The following is a 26,823-nucleotide window of genomic DNA, read 5'->3' as shown; positions in this document are numbered from 1 at the left end:
CGGTTGTCTGCGGTTGTTTGAGTGCGTCACTCCGCTATAAATAGCACGCGTAATGAACGGAGAGTGAACCGATACCGCATTGTGGTCTTATGCGCTCCCCGTCCCACGCCGAACGGTCTCCTCTTCCTTCACCACATCTCGCTCGATATCATAAGTCTTTGAACGCGCCGTAGCGTACCCTAGCGGTCCTTTGGAATGGCCACGATCCAAAGCAGACTGTTCTCGAAGAATTACAGGTGCGCGTGCGCTACTCTATTTCGGAAGAAATGTCGAGGTCTGACTGGTGTGGTGTGATACTTTTGGTGGTTGGGACATAAAGTGGCCTTATCAACCAGTCTGTGATTGCGCTTGGGCTGGGTGTGATATGTATCACGGCACATGAGATTATGAAGAGGAAGAGGCGGGGGAAAAGGAGGGGGAACGGACTGGGAAGTGTGGAAACATGGGAGTTCGGATAGTGAGTACTCGTAATATTTCAACCATAAATTCTTATTCTAGCTACCTTGCTGGATTCATGCTGGATGTTCGAACTTGGTGCTGGCTTGCGTGCTAATGACCGCTCGTTAGTCTATACCAAGGTCGATCGTGGGCCAAGTGAGCAAGTCGAAATTGTTCTCCGTTAAGCATTCGCTTATACCCCGTCCAGGAATCCTTCACCGTCGCATCCTAAAGGGTGGCCGCTTTCATGGGTCCCTCAGGTCATCAACTTTCCCGAGGACAAGTTTCATGAACTGAGAGGATTAGACGCCACACTCTACGTCCGATTTCTGCGCGGTTGCGGTACGTACTCCGCTCCCTATGTTTCACTGCCACTAAATCTCTCATTCCCATCCAGCTTGGTTCACCCTCCTACACACCCTGACGACGACCCCCATTCTACTCCCTATCCATGTCCACTTCTCCGACAGCACGACTTCCCGGCTTTCTATGACCCGCGCATCTATATCATCTCTGGTCGCCACATCCGAAGGGTTGGAACTCCTTTGGATACACATCATCCTCCTCTTCTGGATCTCCACTACCTGGATATGCACCATCGCATGGGTCTGCCGCGGCGTCTTCATCTACCGGCGAAACTATCTAGAAGCCCTCTCGCAACGCCTTTCCAACGCCCACGCCACCACCGACGCCACCTCCACCTTAGCCCCAACGACCGGAAAATCAGCCACACTAGTTGGAATGCCAGAGCAGTACCACCCGCATCCCCACCCCCAATTCCCATTTCATTCCCTCCCAGCCAACTCAGGTCAGCCCGAAGGCGAAGACGCGGACACGCGTGGATTAAGACTGCGTACGGTCATGGTGACGAATATCCCGCACCATTTACGTTCGGAGAAAGACCTGGCGGATTATTTCACGTATTATTTGTCGAGGGATGTGGACAAACCTGCGATTCCGTTCGCTAAAAACGGGACGGTTCAGCCGGGCCTGATCAACAAATTCGCGGCATTCCTGTTTAATCGCGTCAAGAGGCTGCCTATACTCCCGCACGCTAACGTTCGTACGGATGGGGAATGTGCGGAGGAAGGAGACCAAGCGGATGGAGAGAATGATCGGGCACCGGTGGTCGTTGATAGGGTCGTCATCGCGAGGAAGATGACGGAGTTGTCTTCGTTGCTGGAGCGGAGAGAGGACGTACTGAAGCGTTTGGAAACGGCGCATATCAAGCTGGCGAGGAAGGTTCTTACCGCTGTCAAGCACGCTATGGACCGCCAAGAACGAGAACGTGCTGGGTCCTCCCGTCCTGTGATGAAACGGTTCACTTCCAAGATCGCGCTAGATATCCTGTCTAAGCCCGCTCCCAAGATTACGGAGGAACAGGAAGCAGGAGGTGCAGAGAATATAGGCGAGACGGTCGAAGGCGTAGAGGAGAAAGACGCGAGTGTCGATATGGAGCTCCTCATACGTGAACTTCGGCCATTCGTGGAAGAGTTTGGCGTCCTGCCTCTTTCAGAGACCAAGGTCCCCGCCCGAGTCATTCATAGTATCACGGCCTCCTTCCGTCGCGCGATGGGCACTACATCCAACGACGACTCCGATACCCGACCATTCCAGCACCTCCCCGAATCCATATCCTCGCCACGCAAAACAATTTGGGATGTCCTCTACTCCCTTCCGCGTCAATCTCTCGACCCGTACCAACCTCTTGTCCGCCTCCAAGCCCTCTTCCGTAACCGCACCGTTCCCTCCATCGACTACTACACCGCCAAGCTCGGGTTATTGACGCAGTTAATTACGGAGGCGAGGAGCAAGAAGGTCACGGATTATGAGCCTGTGAGCACGGCGTTTGTGACGTTTGGGGATCCGAAGACGGCGAGGAGGGCATGTAAGTATTTGGCGGTGCATCCGAGCAATCCGTTGGCTTGTTTGGTGAGCCCAGCGCCTGGGTATGAGGACCTGGATTGGACGAGGATTATGAAGTCGTCGTATAGGGCTGAGGTATGTGATTGGAGTTTTATTATGTGTGGCGGGTGGCGTTTTATAGGTCATGTCTGATTTTCCTCCCTCTTCTGTTAAATAGATATTGAAGGATTGGGTGGTGAATTCGGCTGTTTGGTAAGTACTTCGGGGATCATATATATTGATATTGTTTGCTGACTCCGTGTATAGGGTCTTCACGATATTCTGGGTGTTTCCAGTTTCCTCCTTCGTAGCATTGGTCTCGATAGGCAACATCAGTTCACTCTGGCCGGCACTGGTGAGATCTTGTATCTCTCGCTTATTCCGACTGAACAACTGATGACCCTCTTTTGCTCCAACAGTACAACTACCTCCAAGCCCACCCCTGGGAGGAAGAACTTATCCAGTCCCTCCTTCCCACCGTCCTCGTCGCTCTCCTCTCTCTTCTCATCCCTCTCATCCTCCTCCTCATCTCCAAAAAAGCACACACTATCATCACCCTCTCCGCGATCCATGACCAGATCATGACCCGGTACTACAAGTTCCTGATCGTTAACGTGCTCGTGTTCTTCTGTGTCGGGACTGCGACGCTGCAGAGCTTGCTGCTTAGCTTTTCGGATCTGACGAAGGCGGAGAGCGATACGAACGTGTTGCAGATTATAAGTGATAGTTTTCCGAGTGCGGGGCCGTTTTATGTAGGGTGGAGTGAGTCGTTTTGTCCTGCCAGGCCCCTTTTTGTGTGGTTTTGAGTGTTTGGGCTGACGTATGATTTGGCAGTGATTTTTACGACGGGTATACATGGGGCCATTGAGCTTGTGATGTGTGAGTACTCTTTTAGTCCACTGTTATATCCTTGCATGCTGACATTATTTCGTTTGATGTAGTCGGAGTAAGGTCACTGTCTCTAGTACACCTTCATATCGACTAATGCCATATCGGAACACTAGCTTCCTCTCTTCGTATATCCATCCACGAAACGAGCCGTCACGCCTCGTCGTCGCGCTGTTGGTATCAGACCACGGACGTTCAACTACTATTGTACGTCTTCATTTTCTCCCGTCATATTTCTCACTTACCCTATCAACAATTTTTGTTCATGGTACACTGCTCGTGTGATTTGCAGACTGGTTACCCAATCACCTGCTGGTCATACATATCTTCGTGGTCTTTTCGGTGTTGAACCCGTTGGTCATCCCGTTCGCGTGGGTTTACTTCACAATCGATAGTAGTGAGTCTCAATGTCGTCGAGTCTATCGCTTTCTTTCGATGCTAATAGCGATACGTGTAGCTGTTGTTCGGAATCAAGTAGGCTCATTTATGCACATGCTGATGAGAGATGAGGTGCTGACGAAGGCCGTGGTAGTTACTACATGTGTATGCGAAGATTTATGAGGGTAACGGACAACAATTGATGATTCGTATAATTCGGTACTCTCTAGATGGTATGTCACTTCTGTGATTAAGGGTGTCTCGCTATATTGTTCAGCTGACGATTGGCTCTTCATCATCAGGCCTCCTTCTCTCTCAGGTGAGCCAGTCTCTGCATCCACGCTCGTTTGATATTGCACCCTGCTCATGCATATCGATAGTTCGTCTTCCTTGCGTACATGGCAGTCCTGAAGAATCGCACCAATGTCGGTCTCTCGGCCGTGCTTGTCATCATGACAGTGTTCGCCAAGATGATGTGCGTCAGGTCTTATTTAGTTCTCAGAGGGAAATATTCTGACACATCCACCAGCATCACCCGTATCTGTCGAGCCAAGTACGAGCGCGACGATATCATGGAGGCCAACATCATCTGCGGCACCAACCGCGACCCCAACGACGTCGACCTCTCGACTTCACACATGTCCGCCGAAGCTCATGCCGAACTCGATTCCGAACCCGGTTCTCCCCAATCTCCCGACTCCCCCGAGTCTGTTCATAAATCTACCAATAAGGCCTGGTCAACATGGCGCCTCTCAGGCAAATTCGATTTCTCTTACGCCAACTTCCCTCACCGGCAACATCACGGAATCAGGAGACAGCCGAATCCGTTTGCGGAGAGTACAGCTTCGTTCTCGAGATTGAGAAGTGATGATGGGCACGGCGATTATTCCAGTGGGAAGGGTCTATCGCGTCAGGCGGACCATGAGCGAATGCAGATGCAGAATTTTGGCGTGTTGGAGCAGGATCTGGCGGATTATAGGGCCGATCCTGTGTCCACTGCAGCTTCAAATCCGACAGAGCTTGTGTCACGCCACCCACCACATCCGGCGTGGGATGACGAGTCGGATATGAACCATCCTTACGACAATCCGTACTACACGCGACCTGTCAATAATGCGCTCTGGTTGCCTCGGGATCCCTGTGGTCTTTTAGACTTAGATGATACGGTCGACGTCAAGATGTCGTTGACGACGCTGTCCTCCGCAGGTCAACTGGGCGTTTGGGTCGTCCCGGGTGGTCCACAGTTGATGGAGACGGCGAACAACGCCAATGTAGATCCTAGCATCCTCAGTTCTCCCCGATCGGCATATAGATCCTCGCCGGAACCTCTGGAGCCGATCACGTTCGCAGAGCCAGGTAGCCACTTCACCAATAATTCCCCATACTTCACGCGCCACCTCGATGGAAGCGAAGAAATCAACCTCCCGCCAGCCATCGCATCCCGTGTTAGTGCTATCGACAAAGAAGACGATGTAGACTACGCTGGTCCCGCCAACAGAACCCGTCGACCCTCTCTTCTTGGGTATGGTCGCAAGCGGAGCAGCGACAAGAGTATTAAGACCGCCAGGTCTTCAACGAAGGAAGGCTCATTTATTCATCGGCGGCAGACATTCAATATTGAACAGCCCTCTGCGATAACGCAGAGGACGAGGCTGACTTCCTTGGCCTCTACGACGTTTTCGATGGACCCGCCGTCGAGTATCGCAGGAAGGATACAGAGGTCGGGAAGTATAGATGAAGAGATGGGTGTGACGAGTCCGAGTTCCTTGTTTGTAGCAGGTGCGTCGGGGTCTGGGGCAGGGACAAGTGCAGGAGCGGGGGTAGGGTCGTTCGGGCAGATTAGGAATCAGAGCCATCCGATGATGCATGCCAACCCTTCGAACCTCACCATTCCGGGCCCGCTCCTCACTCAGCCTTCCAATGGCACAGACCACACTTCATCCGGTATCAGCATCATGGTGCCACCTAATATCGGTCGCCTCACAGGCGTCTCGGGCTCCAGTTCGAGGTTGGCGGGCCTTTCGGCAGGCGGTGATGGCAATACTCATGATAGAGCGTTGACTGCGGTGACGATGCAGGAGGTGGTGCAGGAGGAGGCGATGGTGGAGGAGCAGGAGGCCGCGGATGAGAGGGCGAGGAAGGATCGGGAGGAGGCCGAGAAGGAGAGTAGGCAGCATAGATCCTGGTTGACGAGGTGGTTGTTCTCCAATTTGGAGGATGTAACGCATAAGAGGTCATAAGTTTTTTATCAGCTGAGGTTGTGGCTTTCTATGGTTTGTTGGGGTTCGTTGAGGTTCTGTGTATACCCTTGGTCTTCTGGATTCGATGCATGACGCGCGCACACACACGTAAATACCTTTATACTTATATCCCTTTGGTTTCGGTCCTGAGATGACCTGTGCATGACGGTGATGACGGCGACGATATCTGTACACTAGCTCGATGTATATCAGTACTCTACGATTTACCTACTTTTTGCACGTAGTTCCCCTGCGTTTAATTACGCGCATTCGTCTTCTTGTTCCTAGTTTCGGTTGTCGGAGGAGAGGGGGGAGGTCCTCAGTTGTGGCAGGGGGTGGGTGTACTACTGGATAGGCGGCTGGTGCAGCATAATACTTATCAAACGCTCGCTCGCCTCAGGACCTTCTTCCTCCGCGTCAAAGGCTGCAGCGACTGCTCGTGCCGGAGCTAAGACATTAGTACCTGTCGCCATCGCCAGCAGGTCTACTTCGGGTTCAAGTGGTTCGAGCAGTTCGGGTATGACGAACCCATTCTCTAAGACGGACAGGTATGTGCTTTCATTTACATTTATGCTATGTGATCTCTCATGACGCTGCTAGGTCTCCTGTTCCACCTCTATCTACGTCTACGTCGACCTCGACCATCACTTCTTCACCTGTCAATGAATCTACCATGAATCCTCCCGATCGTTGTGCACCCAAACCACCCCATAAACCTGTCATGGATTTCGCATCGTCGTTCGCGCCTCCGCCATTATTCGCTTCTGCGTGATCGACACAATACTGTATTTCTATCTACACTGTATTTTTCTTCCACATTGTATTCGCGCGTTCCCATCCTCTCAAACCGGGTTCAATATCTCACTATAATAATTTACTTATTCTATTACAATATATTCGCTACATAATTCATATTTTCTCTCGGGGTGCTGTTACCGTCACCTCATATTGGTACTTCAGGAGAGCAAGGGAAGAACGCGAGTCTCGGAGGAAGGCGATGCAGGAACGGGCGAAGAAGGGTTTGTTGAGCGAGGAGGAAAAGGTTCTGTTGGCAGAGTTGGAGGCTGAGAGGGCTGGACGGAGGGGCGCAGCGGGTGGAGGTGCGGCTGGGAAGGGAGAGGGTGATAAGGAGTGCTTGGTTATGTAGGATGTGATTTGGGATTGGACATTTTCCGTCGATCTATCTTCTGGAATATACAGTCTATTTGTTTTGTGCGAGTGGTACAACAGTGTGGCGTTTCGGAACGGATCGGGAAAACCCGGAATCGATACTTGATAGGTGCCACACAGGCCAAGGTCCTCGTCATTTCCTGTCATGTTCTCAAAAATTCCATTGCATGCAATAAAGATATTCTTCGACGTGGAACTATATTCCGATAGCGGCCATGGCACTCATAGTCGCAGCGGAGGTTTGAGACGAAATGTTTGTGGCGGAGGCGGAGAAAGTATTGGTCGGTTTGGACGAGGAGGGGTTGCTGAGGGCGGCGCAGTTGTGGGTATTAGGGAAGCGATGCTGTGGGCAGAATTGGTGCTTGCATTTCTGTGCAGATAGTTTAGTGACAGTACGAAAGATATAAAGTGCAAGATAACGCACATCACAAGAAATGGGTGAAATGAGGACTTTGCGGCACTTCGTGTTCGCGCAAGTCGGCTTCGACTTGGCTTTCGGTTTGCCGGTCATGATGGTGCAGTCTGTGGTGAAATGTCTCTCCATACGGATATTGGGATCTTCTCCTGGAGGGATAGAGATGACATCGTTACAGAGCGGGCCTGTCATTGTTTCGCCACGATTCAGTACACCGTCTCCGAGACACGAGAAAGAGTTACACGCACAAGATGGTGCAACACGATTGAACTTCGTCTCATCGTATTTCTCGCAGCTGTGGGCATTTGGCAGGTAGTGTTCCGCACAAAATGGAAGAGAACAGTGCTGGCATTTGAAGGGTAGGAAATCGACAAGGCCACAAGTCTTTGACGAGCACTGGTGGCCGATGGAAAGCAGTTGTTCGTCTCGTTCTTGAGCTGGGGTTGATCCAGACATGATTCATGTAGAGTGTAGAGGGTAAAGAGGGTATTATAGAGCAGCGTAGGATGAGAAGGGTATATAAAGCAGAGGACGCGTAAGCGTTATGGATGAGTGTGCGTGAACGTTCTCCGTTCTTCCGACGCGCTTGGGTATGGCGCTGAGTCAGCCAATTGCGGGGAAATGAAGCGGGCGCCACACCGCCACACACGCGCCTTTGTTTGCAGACAACACTGACGGTTCGATCCCAGTCCGAGTCATGCAAACCTCTTCTTTCTCTCGACCGCCATGTCTGACAACAAACCTACTGTGATTGTCACATTTGTAAGTGAAATGGCTATATTGTCGTTGTTGGGCTATAGCTTGGTGAATAGATTCGTCATGGGGAGAGCATGGACAACCTGGTAAGTGCATCGAGTTCAAGTTCACCGTTTCTTTACCCGTCGATGTCTGACTCTGTACTGTCTTAGCGCGCGGTGTGGGCTGGATGGTCAGATGCACCTCTTTCCAATCATGGTGAATAATCTTTTTCTCCCACAGAGAATGGCATACTAAGCCTATAACGCTCGTTCAGGAATGAACGTAGGTATCGTTCACCCTTTGCCCCACACGCCGCTTGAAACTTAATCCCCTGTGGCCTGCCACAGCAAGCTAGAGCCATGGGCGAATACTTCACCCAGACCAACACGAAGTTCACCGCGATTCATGCTTCTACTCTCAAACGGGCGTTCAGCACTGCCCAGGCCTTGTATGACGCGCAACCCGAACCGAAGCCCACATTCAGCAAATCTCTACTACTAAGAGAACAGCATTTTGGTATCGCGGAGGGTAGACCGTGGACGTTCACTGGCGAAGAGTATGCTCACTACTATTTCATGTAGAGCAAGTGGTTAGAACGCGTTTTTCTTTATGTAGGGACCTTACTCTCGAACAGCAGTTCGCTCGCGGTATATTCCCCGTCCTGAAGGGAAACGCTGCGAAATTCCCTGAGGGAGAATCTCTCGATGACCTCGGTTTGTTTGTCTCTCTCTTCTTGTTCTTGACCTTCTCACCACTAATCGTGATGCTGTGATCTATATAGCTGACCGTGCCGAAAAGGCTATCAACGAGCTCGTCCTCCCGCACATCCGCACCGCTGCCCTCGAAGGCCACAAGAACGTCCACATCGCCCTTGTCAGCCATGGTCTCTGTATCAGCAAGCTCATTGAGAGGCTATTGGTGAAGGATAGTGAAGACCCTCAATCCGGTGATTTTAGAGGATTATTGAACACTGCATGGACAAGACTTGAGGTAGAGGTCAGGGTACGTATGACCATATATTCTGTCTTGCTTGTTATGCAATGGCTGACGCTGTGACGATCACAGGGCCAGAAAGAGGGAGAGAAGATGCAGCTTGCAGAGGGAGAAGTACCACCGCTCGCAGTCAGGTGTACTCTTGTCAATCAACACTCCCACATCAACGCTGTCGTACGTCTCAGCTCACCATCTGAATCCTCTCACATGCGCAAACTACTGACTTCACATTGCATTGAAATTCTAGAAACGTCAACAAGGTGGGATCGGCAGCTCTGCCTACGACCCGAAGCAGAAGAAGATTCAAGATTTCTTCGGGGGTAAGACTTCGAGTAGTAACACCGAGGCGGAGGAGACGGTGGCGCTGCCTGTTTCGGAGAGTAATGCGCATGATGAGGTTGGGGAGGGTAAGCCGACCACGTCGCAGTTGTAATTTAGACGTAGGTGTAGTACGTTGGTCTCGTAGATGTCTGGCTGTGTATGATGCTCGAGGACTGTTGTATAGAGCAGTAGAATGTAGAAAATCACTTCGACCGCCCTTACACTCCTGCAGCAGCCTGAGTAGGAAACCGATTCGTAGAGCTCGCAATGGATTATGTGGACGCAGTTAGAGTTACTCAGGTGCCGCGCAACAGGGCGTTTAACTTACTTACATTGGTCGAAAAACCGACCGAAATCGCCCGATTTTATTGTTCCGCTCCATCAATTGTCCTAATGCGGGCCCCGAGGAGTACTCATATTTTATCATCTGCGAGTACTTAAGTTCCTTATGATTTTGGACGGGAGACTGACTTCAGTCAATCAAGGTGTGGAGGAGTACCGATCGTGGGCCTGTTGACAATCCTCGATCCCTCCCGAACAATATCATGAATGGCTGACGATATACGCACAGATTCCTCAGTAGACTACCGTAAACTACGTACAAAACGTGAATGTCCGAGCCATGGCGTCTAGCGTCCACACAACTTCATCGCCAACGCCGAAACACACCATAACGAGCCCAAAAAGATAAATAAAAGAAGGAAGAACACCAAGAAGAGTCCAAAAAGTACATAAAGATATAAAAACAACACAACATTACGGCAGCCTCAGTCCCTCACTCAAACTCGATCCATGCCTCCCGTATGACCCGGACCAGCTGAGCCCCCGGAAGTACCGGGACCCAGTTCAGGCCTCGGTGTGTGGATGTAACTCGGCGGATCTTCGAATGGGTTCGGGAGAGGCTCAGTGTCCGTTGGGCTCCTCATCGTATCGATCATATCCACCCTCGCTCGCAACCTATACATCTCCTCCACCAAACTCGAATACTCTCCCTCTTTCCCCTTTGGTGCAGACCCAGCCGCAGCGTCGGTAATTCCTCCTGGTGCCCCCGACCCTGAGTCGACACTGATTTGTTTTGCGTCTGACTCCAAGTCTGGAGTTATCCGAGGGGGTGGGATGCGTCGAGAACTTCCGAGTACGTTCCCTATGGGTGGACTGGAAGGACGCTTTGGTAGTACTGCAGGCTTGTAGCGTACCGGGGGGACTGGCGGCGGTGCTGGCGACGAAGCCGACACGTTTGAAGGAGATCGTCCAAGGCTGGGAAGTACAGCCGAACTCTCCACAACCGGTGAAAGTGGCTCTCCCGAAGGCGCACTGGCCACCCACGCCGCCGTCCTCTCCAACTTCTGTCCCTCTGGAACCTCCGTCTTCGTCTCTGCCACGTCCACACCCGACTCTTCATCCACACCATACTTCCCGCGATACGAAGGCGGCTGCTGTGCGACCAGCACCGGAACACCGATTTGACCTCCCGAGATCCTAAACGGATCGACCATGGCCGCTCCGAGTCTTTCACGCTTGAGTTGTTCGCGTTCGTGGCGAAGTTTCTGGCGCCATCGGCGGAGGAAATACCAGAAGACGCCGAGAAGGAGGAGGAGAGCTGCGATACCGCCACCTATGGCTCCTCCGATGGCTGCTGAGGATGCGCCGCGGTCTTTGGAGGAGTGACCGCCGCCGTGGCTGTGACCACCACCACCACCATGGTGCCCGCCATCCCCGCCTTGAGACTGGTCGGGGCTTTCATCTGCCATGGCGGAGCCACCGTGTGTGGTTCCCCTGGTAGAAGTTACTATGAAGAGAATCATTCAGCTTTTTGTCTATACGAATGTCGGACGTAGAATGTACCAATGGAGCTTGAAGTGGTAGTCTCTGAATCAGAAGAGGATACGGAAGTGGCATCTAGAGTGGCAACTGGAAGCTCTGTTGAAGAAGATGACGAAGACAGAGCAGAAGATGAGGTGGAGTGACCAGAAGATGAGGTGGAGTGACCAGAAGATGAGGTAGTATGGGTCGATGATGAAGCTGGATGTGTTGACGATGAGACGACGTGGACGGTCGCAGAGGCAGTATGGGTTGCTGATGAAGTTGGATGTGTTGATGATGAGACGACTTGTACGGTTGCAGAGGCAGAATGAGCGGAAGATGTGGCGTGCGTAGAAGAAGTTAGGTGTTGAGAACTTGATGAGCCGTTGTGGGTGGAGGACGACGCGGCGTGAGTGGAAGATGAGGCATGATTAGAAGAGGCTGCGGCTGCTGCAATTGTTGTGAGCTTTGAACCAACGGTTACGTGGATCGCAAGTCCTTGTTACACGGAATATGAAAATAGGTCAGTTAGCATGAGAAGGAGAAGCAAAAATAACCCTGTGTATAGGTCTAAGTCGGTGAAGGGTGACCAACATGCTTCGCCCACCAGGGAAAGCTCGACGAAATACTTCAAGTGGCAAAACTCACCTGATGGACAGAGACCGTCGACATATTGCTGTGCAGCCCCGAAATCTGACGCATCACATATATCCGTCAGACATGCTTCGACGCCAGCAGCAAACGTCGTTGATCCGCATATGCAAGAGGCGTCGCTTCTGCATAATGTCCAATGACCGTGAGCGGATGGTGGGAAGCGGAAGTTTATGGAACTCACAAGGAGCAGGAAACTGATAATGCCGCAGCTTTTGCACAACTAGGCAGACAAGCAGGAATCTTGGTCGAACTGAGAACAAGTCGTGAACCCGCGGTTAAAAGAACGAAGACCTTGCTCGCAAAGCCTTTGCAGACCATTGCTGCACGTCCAGCAACGCTGACCGCCCGCGGCGAAAGAGAAGAAAAGAGCGAGTAATGCTACCGGAGCCCGAAGGAAAGAACAAAATAGTAAACGAGAGTAGAGTAGAGAGAGAAAGAGTCCACGACAAGTTCAGATAATGGCAAGGCTAGGCAAAATCATGATAGGTGGTGCTCAACGTGCAACCCGAACCCACTGTGTTGGTCCGTGCACGGCGCGAGTCTCACGAACTAGCAACACGCTATACTTGAACAGTTCGAGCGGGTGTGAGGCAATGCAATGGCGTGAGCGCCAATCTCGGCCAACAAAGATTAGCCCAAAGAAGATCGTAGTCTAGGTTACTACAGCTCTCAATGAAGAGTCCGCGACTTAGTCGTAAAACGTATGTTCTGAAGGCTTCGTGTACGCCGGTGATGTAATCATGCCCTCTACATTCTCGAAGAGCTCGATATATGGCTAAAGTGGGCCACTGCTCTCTCAGCAATGCCCTCAAGGTGTAAGTGACCATTAAGTAGGCATCTCCAAGCTATGATTTTGAGGAGACTATCCGAGATATTGGACAAGACAGCTCTGGGCCAACGTCACAGTGGGCACATACAAAACGTAGCCTTAGTGGGTAGTAACATCAGCTTTGATAGCTGGAACAACCACGCTAGCCTGGCGCGCGAGGCCCTTCGCGACTCTATCGAATGTCTTTGTGGCACTGTAAATCTGTACTGCCGGATAGTAAGCCTGCACCTTGCGATACAGACTAGACGGATCTCTTCGCACTGCGCCGAAACGACCATCAGCGAAGCCCAACAACGCGGAGCAAACTTTCCTGAAAGCCCATACAGCCTCTCAGAGACCAAGATCAGGATAGCACAGTATTTCCACCGGAGGCCGTCTCTGAGCGCTATAAGGACGCGTTCACGATAGAAATGCGAGGATAATGCGGAGAGCTCAAGAGGTCGCGGTAGAGAGGAAGTTTAGAATCTCCGATAGCTGGGCTCTAGCGGAGTCTCAATTTACCTGGTTTTCGGCAACTTTCTCACCCTTCCCCGTCATGCATAAGGATCACTGCCAACGGTCCTGACGGCCGCCGAGGTTAGCGTTCCTAGCTTATATCTCACTCAGAGTCGAAGATTCGAGGAAGTATGATTATCGGAAGAAGAAGAGCCTGAGCAAAGCACACGAAGCGTATCATACCGTCTATAGGACCACAGTGCCCACAGTCTAAGCAGTACCGAGACGGATCTCCCGATAGCCTGAATATTCCAGTAAGCTCTCTTAACCCGCGGAGTAATCTTTCTTGTGGCACCATGATTCGCCGGAGCACGTTCGCGTCCCATATTGTGACGCATAGAGAAGATCTTTTATCTAACTTTACGAAGCATCCCATTGGTGATTGAGAGATGTGATCTGACATGCGAAGCTACAAAACTCACGCATGCAGAGACCCGAGAGGAGTGATCTTTCGTCCTCAGAGCACCTTCAAAGGTAACAGAGCCGTTGTCAAATTATTCCATGGCGTCAGTCCCGTCAATCCCGACGCTATTCGAACATCAGTGAGCAGTGGTCCGCGATACATCCGACGACAATAATTCGTTGGCATCTCACCATGCTACCCTACTAGACTTGGTATCTATAGATTTGAGGTTGCTTGTTATGCCTTATACGTCTACGAACATGGTGAGCTGAATATCATATGTAGTAGAAGCGACTATTGACCATAGTACGAGCAGCGATCACTTTGTCGGACGAGGTGAGGCGTCAGTCCTGGTGGCTCGCAAGGTTCATTGATGACTGGCTTCCAGGTGTCGAAGATCTGGTCCCGGAAACTGACACTCGTCAACGCATCCTTCTTGATTCTACGCTATGTGGTTCACCTCCAGTTCATTGTACTACAAGTATGTGAGTACAAAATATCACAAATATCTAAGGCGTGGTGGGTCTTACGATGAGTCGCTCGTGGTCACAGCATTCTTCGAGACCACTTGGCCAATATCGGTGCGATGCTTTCTTCTACAATTTATGCATATTGTAGCTCAAACTTCTTTCCTAGGTGTAAATTGTCGGTTATACGCTCAAGCTCGTCCTAGAACTCATATCCTATATCCAGGTGCACTCACTTCGTCAAATTCGCCGGTGCAGCCAACTTGTGCACGAACACTGGTCAGTTCATCTGCGGACCAAAATTTCGTTTTCTGATAATGAATCATTGTAGTCGCTGAGCGTCAGTCTGTCAAATCAGCCGTTATTTTCTCTGCATCACTGACCGAGGGGTATTAGTGGTCATGATCTTACGTGTTTATGCCATATACCATAGAAGAATGGCCGTGCTAGCTTTCTTGCTCTGCATACTCATCGGTCAGATTGTGTCCACGGCATGGGGCCTTCATTTTGGAATTCGTAAGCACGATTCGTATACAACCTCGAGAATCTATTTGCTCATTCCTTCGGTCGTCATAGCCGTACAATTTCCCCCAGGATCAGGACTTCCTGGTATGAACCTCAAACTTCACCCCTAGACCCGCTCACAAAACTCTCCTCAGGCTGCGTTCTTACAGGTAGCAATAACTTCTTCGGTATGTGAAATTGTCTCCGCTTGCTTTGTGTTCTACGGACTAATCAGGTAAGTGTATCTTAGCTGCCCTTTGGGCTGCCCCGCTAGTAACGGATTCATGTATATTCATCCTCACCCTATATCGGACTATCAAATTGATACACAACCGCAATGGCCGTACAAGGTCAGAAGCTTTCATCGTGTTTCTTCCCAGCGCGAACCTATGAACTTCTTCCTTGTAGCATCTTAGATATCATCATCCGAGATGGGGTTATGTACTTCGCAGTCATCTTCAGCTCGAATCTCTTGAATACCTTGATCTTCTTCGTGAGCTCCAGCCTATATTTTCCTCACGTAGGTGACGCTCAATCAGCGGCACCCGTTCAGTTAGCGGCTCCAGATCTCAAGGCCACTGCTGCACCGTAAGCAACATTCTTGGGCAGACGGTCTGACACTGACAAGCCCACGCACCCATCACAGGTTTGGACAAATCATGACCGTCATCATGATTACACGCCTTCAGCTTAACCTCAAGAACGCGCATCAGAAACAGCTATCAGCGCACGCCGACATGGAGGCACAGCACCCTCTCGGAGGGGCTAGTTCTATGCACTTTGCCCACATCCATCGTGCGCGTCCCATCACGGAGGCCGTCGCGGAATCGACTTTCTTCTCTGTCGGCAATCTCGGGGAGGACATACATGATTCGGTTTCCGAGGATATGAGGCACAAGAAAAGGGGTGAGAGGGAGCGCGAGAGAGCCATAGAACTGACGGTGTTGGGTCGTGATGTATAAGAAGACGGGGACGGTGTGATGTGATTCTATTTGTATATATATATATTTCGTTACTGAGTACTCGACATGCACGGCCCCCACGACCCAACCACTACGATTTCATGTTTCCAAACGAATGAAAGCGGTTAGGATACGTTCGGGCCCTAGGATACACTAGAAAAAAGAGACGTAGGTTACGTACAGGTACTGTTTGAGGGAGACGAGCAATAACGAAAAGGAAAGACTCAAGACCCCTTCGCCGCGCGCAGGGCAGCTTCCTGTATCAAGCTGTTTTGCTCCTCATCATAGTCCCCGAGCAGGTCAGAGACGTCTGTTAAAGATGACATCCGGGAGCACGCCTGAGACCATATCTCTGGACGCCACAGGAAATGCATTACTTCGCCCGAGAGTCTCTGCACTCGGTCAACAATTGGCAGTTTCGTCAGGAGTGAAACGAGGGCGAGCTCTACATAGGTTCTAGATGGTTGGTGGACAGTCGGATCTGTTATTTCTACAGACATTGAGAAGGATCTGTCCTCGTTGTAGATGGCGAGTTCAGTATTGAAATAATAGGTGGTTGGAGAGTCCGCTATGTCCAACAAAGGCCAAGGTTTCGACAGCACTGGAATGTGTGAGTGCCGTGAAGATAAAGTGTATAAGGCTCTGTCCAAATCCGAAATGAACGGAATTTCGCATCGTATCATGAGGTCGAGGAAGGCCACGGAAGGGATTGACCAACTATCTAAAACCGTGTTCAATGCATGTACAGAAACGCAGAGCTTGAGACTCTGGAGGTGTAGGAGAGTTAGATGTGGAAGTCTCCACGGAGATTCGCTTGCGACATCAGGTATCGTACTGGGATATATGACAAGCTTTTCCAAGGATGGCATGGTCGACAACGCAACGTGTAATTCGCGGAGTGAGGCGGACTCTTCAGAGCAAAGGCTGACGTTAAGAGATATCAGATTTTCAAATATTCGCGTCGCCGGATCGAGTGCGAAGAACTCGAAGCCGTCGAGTTTAAGCTCCTGCAGGCGCGAAGTGGCCTGGTGAAAAGGCGGAAGAGATGCCGGTTGTAGAGGGCGGATTTTGAGAGAGAGGCGAATGAGGGATGGTGCGGCCTCTGAAAAGATCGAAAGTATTTCCATTGGCGGTATTCCATTACGGTCACCGTCGCTGGCTATGCTCAAGTTGGCGATGCGGTGGAGATTCTGACGCATAAAGGTCATCTTCTGGGAAGCGCGGGTATCGGTAAGAAAAGAAACTTTCAAAGAGATCGGCATGAGGGCTGCGCGTAAAGTGAGCCTTTCTATCCACTCGAACGGCATGTCCTTTGGTAAATCCCACGTCGAACTTGCCCATATCGTTGGACTAGCCAAGGCAAGTTCTCGCCAGTGGCGACAGACGTACGTGGTTTTGATCCACGGTAGACTGATGCAGCGCCCAGTACAGTAGCATTCGCTTCTTTGGTCACGGCGGCAGCGAAGACGAGCAAAAACGGAGAAAGCAGAAGTTCGCTCGGAAGACGAGCGATATGCGAGGGGTGATGGCCCTCTGGCAAGGTGATTAGGTCGCTGATGCTAAAGACCACGCATCCAAAGAAATCAGATTTTTGGGGGAGGGAGTTTGCACTGTGGTAGTAGAGAGAGCGCACATTATCTGACTTTCGGCGTCCATCCTCCAAAGTCTACGAGCTAATCGATGAGTTGCAAGTCTTCTGCTTTGGGATGAGACGAGCACTTGCCAGTGGGAGTTCGATCGCGATGTCCAAGCGATGTCGTTCTGTTTGGTTCCAGGAAACAAAAAGTAGATGTTGAGTTATCTTGATAGGGATATAGAGTACGCGAAAGACTCACAAGTGCCGATGCGACAGCGATCTACAGCGATAACTTTCGCAGAAAACACAGTTTTAAGTACGACTCGGAGGCTCGGAGCTGTCGCTGGATGGATCGGAGATTCAACTCCATACCACGTGACACAGCAATGTCATTGTGGCCCCGTCATGTCGACAAGCACTAGCGAATGCCAAAGCACATCTTGTGAACAGTCCGACATCGTAATGGTTTCAGTTACGCAGGATACAATTATATACCAGTGAACCAAAAAAAAATACGAGTGACTGAAACACGAGAAAAAGTCTGTGGCGCGCCCGTAAGGTCGGGCTTAAGTATACGACTCGAACGGTTGGTACTACGAGTAAAGCAGAGTGAGCCCGTTGTTATATAGGTAGGTAATGTGGAAAACTGAGAGGGCATTGTCAAGCAGCAGGAGAGCAGTATGGTCGGAGAGTGAGGGTTGGGTATATACATGGTCTACTATTGTCCGTACGGTGAGAACCACGGTTTACAGATCTCGAGCAGCAGCAAAGGATTTATGTAAAGTGAGTGAGTAGCGAGAGGAAGGTAGTGAATGAGAGTGTATACATGGTGACAACAGAGTGCGAGAAATATCTACGGCGTGGGTGATGGCAGTATGATATAACGAAGACAGGCACAAACAGACAGCGAGGGAAGGGAAGCTTTACAGGACAGGTGAAGCACAAAGGGTTCCAGGTGAGACAGAGACATAGACAACAGGAAGAACGACAAGGACAGTATATGCAGGAGATAAAGAGGCAGAGAGAAAAGAAAGTAGTCCGTATTTAGTAGGAGAAAACCATCAACCACGGGTTGAGCACGATCTAGAAAGAAGCAAGTGGGCAAACGGTCAGCACGGAACTTGAAGCGTCGAGACCACACAGAGTAAGAACGTACCGGGAAGAGAATATGACAAGAGACCACAATCGCGAGCGGGAAGACAACAGCCCACGAAGACCCGTCGATCCTCCACGTCAGCGGTACGAGGCTTGTCGAAAGGATGATCATCCCTGCGACGAGAATGATAGAGATCGAGAGCTGTACCCAGAACCTCTTCAAGATCTTCGGGATCTCCTTGAAGAAATTCGACCGCTCGACTTCTTTCTTCGTCGCGCCCCATGTGATGTTGTATGAGAACATATGGGCAAGGATGGCCTGCGAGAGCGGGATGGATAGACCTCCGAAGAAGAAGAAGCTGTGGGACAACCACGTATCGTCAACATCCGTCGATGGCAGCGAGAAAGTAGGAAAACTCACAAGAACGGCACCCATTTGATATTCTCAAGGAAACCCCAAATAAGATCCCTCTCGCCCAAACGGTACTGAAGGATCGTGTACCCGACGTTACCCGAACCGAAGAAAACGACTGTCGTGGCCAGCCAAATCTCGAAGGAGTGGATATAGTAGTCATCGACAGGCAATTCCCACCCGAGGAGGAAGTAGTTCATCGTGGTGATGGTGATGGCGCAGGCGATACCATAATATGAGAACATGTACGCCAACATGGAGATCTTGTAGTGGAAAGGCGCGTTGGACCAGATGAACCTGTGGATTTGTTTGGCGATCGGGCCACGGGTGAACCAGCGAACGAAGGGGTTGAACAACAATCTAATTTGCGGAGAGAATGCGATTAGCATCCTGGAGGTGAATGAAGAAACAGCAATCGAGTCACTTACTCTGAACAACCATACGAGTACTTCTGCCAACGGTTGAGTTCGTCATCAATGGTCAGCGACACACCCTCCTTGAAGCCACCAAGCGAATAAGTCGCCCAACGGATCGTGTACCCGCGAAGTTGCAACCTCATCGCCATGTCGAAATCCTCAGATACGTGCGCCTCGGACCAGATCTTCTCTTGCTTGTCAGCCGGGTCGATGAAGGAAGCGTCCTGGACGGCTTGCCAGCGGAGGAAAGCATTGTGACCAACGAAGGGAGCGACTTCACCGTTGCAGCAAGCGAAGGAGATACACTTGTTGATACGCCTGGTGAAGTATGCAATACCGTTCTCGAAGTAGTTGTGCGAGACCTGCATGACATCTGCCGAAAATAATCAGTGATATGGACTCAATAATGAGGAAGACTTAACATACCGGACTCATGCTGAATGACCCCAACCATTGGACACTCCGCCATCTCCCTCGCCGCATCCCTGAAGCAATCCTCCGGCACGATCGTATCCGAATCCACGATCAAAATGATCTCTCCCATCCTACACGCTTTACCGCCCTTAGCCCACGGCTTATGTCTTCTCCCGCTCTCCTCATAAACCTGCTCCACAGCCATCTGCAAAGCCTTCTCCTCGATATCCATCTGCATTTCCTCGCCATGATGATCACCAGAGCCTGCGTAAGAGTATCCTCCTTCGGCAGAAGAGTTGTTTTGCGTCTCGAGACGTTCTTTCTCCCGGAGTGCGATGAGATGACGCTCGGCCTTACGGGAGAGCGAAAGTCCATAATTCATGTTGGACGCTTTCTTGAATCGCCCGGCACGGAGGAAGGGAGCGCCGCCGTCTTCGGTGCCAGAACCGTGACCTGGACGGGCGACCCAGCCAATGCCGTGCGTATCATAGAACGCCAGACGCGCCGCACGTTCCTTCTCGGAAAGAAGCTAGGGTGCAAAAAAGCGGACTAGAAGTCAGTATCGGGTATTCCTGTCTGCTAAAGGAAGGGAAGGATGTTCAAAACGTCAACGCACCTGCATGCCGTCGTCGTTGACGAAGATGGTCGAGGTTCCACCTTGCCTGGCGTATGTTTGCATGGCCTTCTTGAGCGAAGCAATGGAGGGAGCAAGCACAGCCTCGAGAGACTCCTTGTAGACGGGCATCTGGATGGTGATGTGAGGGAGGTTGTTGTCGACTTCCTTGTTTGGCCGCGGTTTGACAGCGGAATAGTACTTCGTGTTCTCATGGTATTGAGCCTTCAAACACGAAATAATCAGAGAGGAACTTTCTAGCGGCAGTAAATGACGGAAAACATACCACCGGGCCGACCACCATGGCGATGTTTTGAACGATCTGCAGCGTGAAGAACTAGCGGGGATGCGACTGTAAGCCGATCGACAGAGGAAATGAAAATGTGCCTAAACTCACGAGCGATACACAGAACAGAAGCGGCATTACCGCTGCTAGTGCGAACCGAATATAGCCGTTATCTTGCCTAAACTCCACCAACAAATTCTTGATTCCATCTCCAATACACACTTTCGGAAACGATCCAAATCAGCTTCCCTTGCCTCCGATTCAAATTTGGGAATAAGCCTACCAGCTGAGAGACCCATACACAATCCGTTATAAACCGGCGCATAGAGCATTGCCGGTCTCTTCTCGGGACCAAGAGACTCGATATCGACGCCATCAATCTCCGTCACCTCCATCGTGTACTTCCTACCATACCACGTCCTCTTCGTCACCGTCCTCTTCGTCACCACGCCTGCACCGTACCCCTGTTTTTCAATATCGCGGCCAGAGTTCCGTCCACCGAAATTAGAGCTAGCGGAAGTGATGCCGACGAGAGACTGGGTAGCCGACGCTGAGTCTCCGGCGAAAGAGTTATGGTGAGACGCGGATGACACCTGAGAGCCTACTCCAGGACGACCGCGCCAAAGGAGTTTGATGAGGCGCTCTTCGAAGTCGCTGCATGTCGGAATGATGGCCTCCAGAGAGTCAGACCAGACGACCAAGACGCGTTCGTCGCGCTACCAGAAGATTTGTATTTTGTGTGAGTTTACTGCCACGGATCGAGAATATATTGCTGAGCTGTGCACTTACGATGAACGCGGCGTGTTGCTCCCGGTCAGCATGTGGAAGCATCATCATCGTCTCAACAATCTGAATGCGTGTGTTCGAATCCACGTAGACACTCTTGTCGTCGTGTCCACTGATGGTAAAAAAATAAGGTCCATCAGATCAGTATAGCGCTCCATATGCTTCGAATCACGGGGACTAGAACGTGAAGAGAATGGTAGGTCAAAGGGGTAAAATTGTCTCGAGATCCACGCATGGACACCCCCTGCTCGACTACGCAACTGTCCCCATCACACATGCCCGTACAGAAACAACGGTAGCACGCGCCCATTCTCAGGCGGCGCACCCATTCCGCGACCCCACGGTGCACCCGAAGCGCCGTGTCGTTATGACGGGAAGCGTTTAAGGCCGCAGAGCACTTTGTGCCAGCACATCCAAGATAGCGTTGCTGATGAAATGGAAGCCGAGAAATAGGAGTTAAAGGAGGAAAAAAAAGGGAGGGAGCGAGTTTCCTTTCCCAGTGGCGTGGGAAAGCTGTGGTTTTAGGTGGTAGGCATTCGATCAAGTCGTTCAAAGCGACGACAAGAGCATGTACCTCAGCACACAAGAGCATGTCGTCTTTGCGCCCATAGAAGCCATGAAGGGTCCCAGAAGGAAAGGAGAGGTGATGACAATGTAAAGGGGAGCACTTACGCCTCACCAACAGCAGCATGCGCGACAGCACTTCGCACCTTGACAGCGACGACAAGGTTCATTGCCCTAACGGCGACTTCGAACGGCTCGAGTCTTATGTCTTCATAAGGGAAGATCCTGTACTCTGCCGGTTCCATCGAGTCGTCTTTGATGGCGACGCCAGCTGCAATACCGTCATTGGCATCGGGACGGAACCAGGCATCACCCTGGGTCTGCTTGAAGATGTAGTGAAGGAGGGCATCATATCTGTCGTAATCCATCGCTCGTTGTTCGTGTGTGGAGGACGGGAACGATACGAGGAAGACGTCCGGAAAAGAGCGTTATTTGTCGAGGGCGAGTCTTCGGAGTAAGGTCAGAGAGAAAAGGTTGCCTCTAGATGTGTCGCTCGTCAACGACGAGGGCGAAGGAGAGGGGAGGAGGAGGGGAGATGGAGGTTAAGAGGCAAGGAGTGAAGAGCGACTAGAAATCAGGCCGGATGGCGACTGCTCCCCATCAGGGTAAGGAAGCGGGCGCGTGCTCAATTAAAAAAAACATGCGGGTGGGAACTTCGCTGACGTCGAGATCTCGCCTAATGGCTTGGCGTCATTTCCGACAAACAGACTCCGTTGATATCTGTCCTAGGCGAGCATGCCACGCTGTCCGGCTGCACACATCCTGATATGCTTAGAATCTCTCAGAACGGGCAATGATACTCCTGTTATCGACGAAGGGAAACTAATCAGCGAACTGTTGAAGAGACTTGTTCGAGAAGAGGATGCTTACCACAAACCATGAACAGAGTATTAGGCTGGCGCGCATGAGACATGATGCTGCAGGCGTTCAGTCGGATAAAAAAAGATTGGTAGGGTCTCTTGTACGACACATCAAAGTTGAATTGCAGGGTGAATTGAACTAACCCCACCGCCGGCACATGCAAATTTCGACGTTCCAAGCGTCTCAGCTGAAGAAAGATGGGGCGAACAGCTGGACGGCGAAGCTTGTCCGTCCAGTGATCGTTGGTTATTGAACCTTGTGCATGAGCAGATGGAGTCCTTCCTGTTGTCTTCTCTGGACCTCCTGAGGCCGTCTTCTTTGCTCCAATTGCGGGGCAAGCAAGTAAGCACTGCTCACATAAAGTTCCCGAAGCTGAGCTAAAGCGGGATAAACGAAGAAGAAGGCTCGGATGGGCAGGTGAGTGGGCGTAAGGATGACAAGATATCGGGTGACATGGAACAGCGAACGGTGCCACGGACCGCATTGGGCCGGGAAAAGGCCGGAGTCTCGCATTTGGCAAATTTCGAACCCTGCAGAACGGCTCTGTGAACCTTCAAGCTGCAGAGCTGCAGCTTACGACACTGGCCGGTACTTGGTTAGTATCCATATATCGAACAACCAATCCATTGATGCTGATGCCGATTATAGAGAGTCCATGCTCTGGTATTGCTGTCATCGTTCGAATGCAAGCGCATATGGCAAAGCCTGCATCGTCGTTGAAGTTGCCTGCGGATTATGTCGCAACTTTGTTGAACTGCCAAACTCTTCAGGGACTTGCCAAAAATTTCACGGAAACGGCTACCGGCCTTAAATTGAGGAAGGAAGGTGAATGGAACAGCATAGCCTATACAGATATGACCGTATGGAGTCGACTTCCGTCATCCTCCATGGTATTTCTATACTCACAGTTGATGGCACGACAAAGCATTCAATGTGTCCGGGTTTACATGCGCTATCCTGGGGATGGGTAACCACAAAATTAGAACATATATAATCTTAGTCAAACTCAAGGACATGCAGGCACAATGATAGATAAACCACACATCACACTCCTGTGGCGTAGCCTGCGCAGCTAGAAAGTCAGAGGCCCCCTTTCGCCGCTCGAAGAGCTCCTTTCTGCATCGACCCGGGATCTTACGAGGCATTGCCCATAGCAACAACCATTCCTACACTCCATGCCAGAGCCGTCTATTATGGACGACAATCTGACGCACGTCCCCGACTATACATTTCGATGCCCTAGGGTTTTGTGACCCAGCGGTCCGCTAAGCATCTGGACTTAGTTGAGTATACGGAGGAACGCTGGCCCTACCCCTCGAGGATTATTGCAAGATAACAATTGAAGGTATGGTGCAGACTTCACAAGGATGGGAAGGATTCATATGAGATTGGGATTGAATTGGGTATATGGCGTTACTCATAGGGCTGAGTCCAGGCAGAGACAACAAACAGGGTGACCGGTAGTGAAAACAAACAATCGCGAACTCTCGATGACCCCAAAAAAACCCAATAACCTTCAACGCCTCCGGATATTTTGTCGCGAGCTGGTGTGGTACCGGCCGATAGTTACTGGTCTCTCAAGGAGGCCTCTGGCTATGTTGGCTAGTCCACACCGAGCTCGGGCGCGTGAGTAGATGACTATACTCTTCGAGAAAGTACAAGGAAGGAGGAAAGGTGCTGTGGACGTTGGTGGGGTCGCGCAACCCGTCACCAACGGTGTCGATAGGTGCCTCTCCGAAGTCTCCTCCTGCCCCTAATCCTCCATCCTAACTGCGCCATCCCTATTCCTTCCCACTAAAACACTCTCCTCTCGCGTCCGTTTCGTAGTGTTTGTACCGGCGCGGTTGTTGAGTCCCAGTGATGCTTCTCCATTCCCACCGCCCTACTCCCCAACCGAACACCATGACATCTCCCCGTACCCCGAATCACCATCCCAAGTGAACCATCCCTGCTTCTTCCTACTTGCTTCCTACCCGAACACTCCCTTCTCGCATCGGTTTCCTGGCGGTCGTAAGGGATGGTTATTGAATGTGTTCGCAAGGTCGTGCTTGTAGAATGAAGATGTTGTCGGTGGGACGAGGATTGTCGATAGGCGAATATGTGTGTCGTAACATTGTTGGGTCGTTGAGTTCGAGGTCGAGACGGATCGTATAGTGGTGAATGGGTAGGCGGGATGAGAATATAGAGGAACGGATATGTGTGGCGAGATGTTGCCGAGTCGCTAAAGTCGAAGTCGAAGTAGAAGTCGAGGTCGTACGTATCGTAGCCACTGGGTATCTGTATCACTAAGTCTGAGGAATTAGCATCATTTTCTTGGAGTGGCACCCCACACCCCCTGGGGCCACTCCGAGTCTCCGAGTCCCAAGTCCAAGTCTGAAACCAGCCGCGAAACATGAAAACAGTGAACCATCTCCGAGACATCTCAGAACCACACACCCACACCCCCACCAAATCAATAGTCAACACCCGCAACAGCTCCGACGACCTCCGGTATAATCGCTCGAAGACCCGGACGGCACTCTGGCGCGACCCGAACCATATCTCCAATAATCAGCTTAACACACTTCACCTCCAGATAATAGCCTGACACAGGCTCTATCACATAGGTATCGGCATCGGGCTCCTCATCAACAAGCCCCTCGACAACACCATCGTCCTCGTACTCGTAGTCGTCATCATCGTACTCATCCTCCTCCTCATCGCAGGCCCCGCCGAACCAAGCACCCACACCAAGCGAATCCGATTCACCCTCAAACGATTCGACGGACTGAGCATACATACCGGTACCCTCGAGCTCTTCACCATCGAGCTCGTCTAATTCCTTATGATACTCCTTTCCACATGCCACACCACCAAATTCGAATACCGACGCCTCATAGTTGTTGTCGTACGGGACCGAGTCGAAGTCGTAGGAACTCTGAGGAGACTGAGACTGGCGAGGGGTGACGGGGAACTCTCTCGTCGACGGCTCGCTCGCGCTGTCAGTCTGGGAAGAAACCTCGGAAAGTTCGTTGGAGTATTCGGACTCGGAAGAGGAGGTTTGAGAGGTTTGAGAGGAGTGAGGGATAGCGAAGGCGGCGGTAGCGATGATGGTGGAGGCGAGGGCGGGGAGTTTGTCGGTTTTGGGAAGTGGCGCAGCGGTCGTGGGCACCGAGACGTCGACGTCCTGGATAGCGTGAACTTTTTCTGTGTACATAGATAAACAAGTCAGCGTCCATAGCAGCAAAAGAGGGAAATGAAAGACATGAAAAACGTACGGAACAGTCCACGGAATCGGAGCCTCAGCTTGCCAGCGATAACACCGGTAGGGGTAACAATAGCTTTGGAGAACATGTTTATGGTTTGTGCGTAAGGGCAGGGGGGTTATGCGCTTATAATTCGCTGGGGAGGTACTATGGATAAGGTATGTGCGTGGTTCGGTGGAGAGAAGTGCTCAGCATTGGGTCAAGGTTTTATAGATATGAGGTTCGGGTGCGGGATGTGTCGGAGGAAAGGTGAACCATGCCGGTGAATGAGCGCTTGAATCACGTCGGTGAAGTTCGTGAGCGGGAAAGATGGGTCTCAGACGGTGTGGGTATTGCGGTAAATGGTGGACCAGTTTCAGAAGATCGAGGCCGTCCAAGATTCTGAATCGATCTGTCTCGGGCAGGCGATATCTACGTTTTACATGAATCGACCACATATGCTTCGTCCCAGGTCCTGCTACAAAGAACCCCAACATAGTCAGTGACGTTGTTGTGTTGGAGTTCGGAGTTCGAACGTACAACGCAGTTTCGGTAATTCCCGGCAGGTCTTTTGTGCGCGTTGGACGCGCCTCTCGCTTTCCCTCATTCACTCGTCTATCGGTGTCTGAGGGTAAGCAACATCTATCTACTTTACTGTCTACTGTACTTATTCTTCCTGTAGTGTGTTCTACCCTACAGGTAACTTCAATCTATTCACTCGTCTATCGGTGTCTGAGGTGTGTTCTACCCTACAGGTTCTAACAGGTTATGGGCTTTTGACCTCGAGCTACTCGCCCGAGACGTCACCCTGTAGCACACCACACCCATATCACCCTCGAACGATCTACTCTCTTGGTTCTCCGTCTTCTCTGGCCCTCTGAGGCTGTTGTTTCTGTCACTGCTATCGTCAGTGCGCTTCGGCTTTGAGCCACTCCACCCCCTTTGTTCTCCGTATCATGACGAACCCTGGTGG

The 26,823-nt window shown here is 51.2% G+C and overlaps 9 protein-coding genes across 9 annotated transcripts; 4 read left to right on the top strand and 5 right to left on the bottom strand.

The window, feature by feature from the left end:
* The first annotated feature begins 92 nt into the window (after positions 1–92).
* STEHIDRAFT_149948 (uncharacterized protein) lies at positions 93–6,023 on the top strand. The gene is made up of 17 exons (XM_007309343.1): positions 93–236; positions 320–457; positions 568–594; positions 647–780; positions 836–2,439; positions 2,522–2,556; positions 2,611–2,698; positions 2,763–3,105; positions 3,178–3,222; positions 3,285–3,289; positions 3,348–3,438; positions 3,524–3,628; positions 3,689–3,705; positions 3,764–3,842; positions 3,912–3,928; positions 3,990–4,084; positions 4,139–6,023. Exons 1-17 carry the CDS (start codon positions 196–198, stop codon positions 5,847–5,849), a joined length of 4,575 nt encoding a protein of 1,524 aa, XP_007309405.1. The 5' UTR covers positions 93–195; the 3' UTR covers positions 5,850–6,023.
* Positions 6,024–7,215: 1,192 nt separating this feature from the next.
* Positions 7,216–7,890, bottom strand: STEHIDRAFT_161767 (uncharacterized protein; the record flags this gene model as incomplete). Its single annotated transcript, XM_007309342.1, has 3 exons — positions 7,216–7,389; positions 7,444–7,619; positions 7,683–7,890. The coding sequence occupies 3 exons, from the start codon at positions 7,888–7,890 to the stop codon at positions 7,216–7,218; spliced, it is 558 nt and encodes a 185-aa protein (XP_007309404.1).
* Positions 7,891–8,165: 275 nt separating this feature from the next.
* Positions 8,166–9,702, top strand: STEHIDRAFT_125125 (phosphoglycerate mutase-like protein). Its single transcript, XM_007309341.1, has 9 exons — positions 8,166–8,196; positions 8,247–8,276; positions 8,343–8,388; positions 8,447–8,454; positions 8,520–8,728; positions 8,788–8,885; positions 8,954–9,174; positions 9,238–9,339; positions 9,413–9,702. Exons 2-9 carry the CDS (start codon positions 8,265–8,267, stop codon positions 9,596–9,598), a joined length of 882 nt encoding a protein of 293 aa, XP_007309403.1. The 5' UTR covers positions 8,166–8,196; positions 8,247–8,264; the 3' UTR covers positions 9,599–9,702.
* Positions 9,703–10,585: 883 nt separating this feature from the next.
* STEHIDRAFT_114999 (uncharacterized protein) lies at positions 10,586–12,261 on the bottom strand (the record flags this gene model as incomplete). Its single annotated transcript, XM_007309340.1, has 5 exons — positions 10,586–10,630; positions 10,683–11,275; positions 11,332–11,787; positions 11,938–12,065; positions 12,125–12,261. 5 exons carry the CDS (start codon positions 12,259–12,261, stop codon positions 10,586–10,588), a joined length of 1,359 nt encoding a protein of 452 aa, XP_007309402.1.
* A 1,507-nt stretch (positions 12,262–13,768) lies between these two features.
* STEHIDRAFT_114998 (uncharacterized protein) lies at positions 13,769–15,603 on the top strand (the record flags this gene model as incomplete). The annotated part of the gene is made up of 11 exons (XM_007309339.1): positions 13,769–13,809; positions 13,893–13,933; positions 13,978–14,006; positions 14,059–14,155; positions 14,364–14,416; positions 14,617–14,653; positions 14,812–14,829; positions 14,877–14,991; positions 15,094–15,134; positions 15,166–15,229; positions 15,288–15,603. The coding sequence occupies 11 exons, from the start codon at positions 13,769–13,771 to the stop codon at positions 15,601–15,603; spliced, it is 852 nt and encodes a 283-aa protein (XP_007309401.1).
* Positions 15,604–15,827: 224 nt separating this feature from the next.
* STEHIDRAFT_171893 (uncharacterized protein) lies at positions 15,828–17,044 on the bottom strand (the record flags this gene model as incomplete). Its single annotated transcript, XM_007309338.1, has 1 exon — positions 15,828–17,044. Exon 1 carries the CDS (start codon positions 16,908–16,910, stop codon positions 15,828–15,830), a length of 1,083 nt encoding a protein of 360 aa, XP_007309400.1. The 5' UTR covers positions 16,911–17,044.
* Positions 17,045–17,788: 744 nt separating this feature from the next.
* STEHIDRAFT_125124 (uncharacterized protein) lies at positions 17,789–22,307 on the bottom strand. Its single transcript, XM_007309337.1, has 11 exons — positions 21,874–22,307; positions 21,205–21,313; positions 20,699–21,131; positions 20,527–20,636; positions 20,416–20,466; positions 20,133–20,354; positions 19,529–20,045; positions 19,115–19,475; positions 18,696–19,046; positions 18,336–18,633; positions 17,789–18,262 (listed from the first exon to the last, which is right to left on the bottom strand). The coding sequence occupies exons 1-11, from the start codon at positions 22,131–22,133 to the stop codon at positions 18,224–18,226; spliced, it is 2,751 nt and encodes a 916-aa protein (XP_007309399.1). The 5' UTR covers positions 22,134–22,307; the 3' UTR covers positions 17,789–18,223.
* Positions 22,308–22,783: 476 nt separating this feature from the next.
* On the top strand, positions 22,784–23,597 carry STEHIDRAFT_114996 (uncharacterized protein; the record flags this gene model as incomplete). The annotated part of the gene is made up of 4 exons (XM_007309336.1): positions 22,784–22,871; positions 22,897–23,043; positions 23,089–23,214; positions 23,275–23,597. 4 exons carry the CDS (start codon positions 22,784–22,786, stop codon positions 23,595–23,597), a joined length of 684 nt encoding a protein of 227 aa, XP_007309398.1.
* A 423-nt stretch (positions 23,598–24,020) lies between these two features.
* STEHIDRAFT_142179 (uncharacterized protein) lies at positions 24,021–25,959 on the bottom strand (the record flags this gene model as incomplete). Its single annotated transcript, XM_007309335.1, has 2 exons — positions 24,021–25,812; positions 25,884–25,959. 2 exons carry the CDS (start codon positions 25,957–25,959, stop codon positions 25,079–25,081), a joined length of 810 nt encoding a protein of 269 aa, XP_007309397.1. The 3' UTR covers positions 24,021–25,078.
* Positions 25,960–26,823: the final 864 nt, after the last annotated feature.

Source organism: Stereum hirsutum (assembly GCF_000264905.1).
Source record: "Stereum hirsutum FP-91666 SS1 unplaced genomic scaffold STEHIscaffold_17, whole genome shotgun sequence".
NCBI classification, from domain to species: domain Eukaryota; kingdom Fungi; phylum Basidiomycota; class Agaricomycetes; order Russulales; family Stereaceae; genus Stereum; species Stereum hirsutum.
This window is presented reverse-complemented; position numbering and strand designations above follow the sequence as displayed.

Coding starts and splice junctions, on each gene's coding strand:
- STEHIDRAFT_149948 (XM_007309343.1), top strand. CDS start 196: ATGGCCACGATCCAAAGCAGACTGTTCTCGAAGAATTACAG. Junction 2,557..2,610: donor GTGGTGAATTCGGCTGTTTG/GTAAGTACTTCG, acceptor CTCCGTGTATAG/GGTCTTCACGATATTCTGGG. Junction 3,439..3,523: donor ACGGACGTTCAACTACTATT/GTACGTCTTCAT, acceptor TGTGATTTGCAG/ACTGGTTACCCAATCACCTG.
- STEHIDRAFT_125124 (XM_007309337.1), bottom strand. CDS start 22,133: ATGGATTACGACAGATATGATGCCCTCCTTCACTACATCTTCAAGCAG. Junction 19,476..19,528: donor GGTCATTCAGCATGAGTCCG/GTATGTTAAGTC, acceptor TATTTTCGGCAG/ATGTCATGCAGGTCTCGCAC. Junction 18,634..18,695: donor ATCAAATGGGTGCCGTTCTT/GTGAGTTTTCCT, acceptor GTTGTCCCACAG/CTTCTTCTTCTTCGGAGGTC.
- STEHIDRAFT_125125 (XM_007309341.1), top strand. Junction 8,729..8,787: donor TGGACGTTCACTGGCGAAGA/GTATGCTCACTA, acceptor TTCTTTATGTAG/GGACCTTACTCTCGAACAGC. Junction 8,886..8,953: donor AGAATCTCTCGATGACCTCG/GTTTGTTTGTCT, acceptor TGATCTATATAG/CTGACCGTGCCGAAAAGGCT.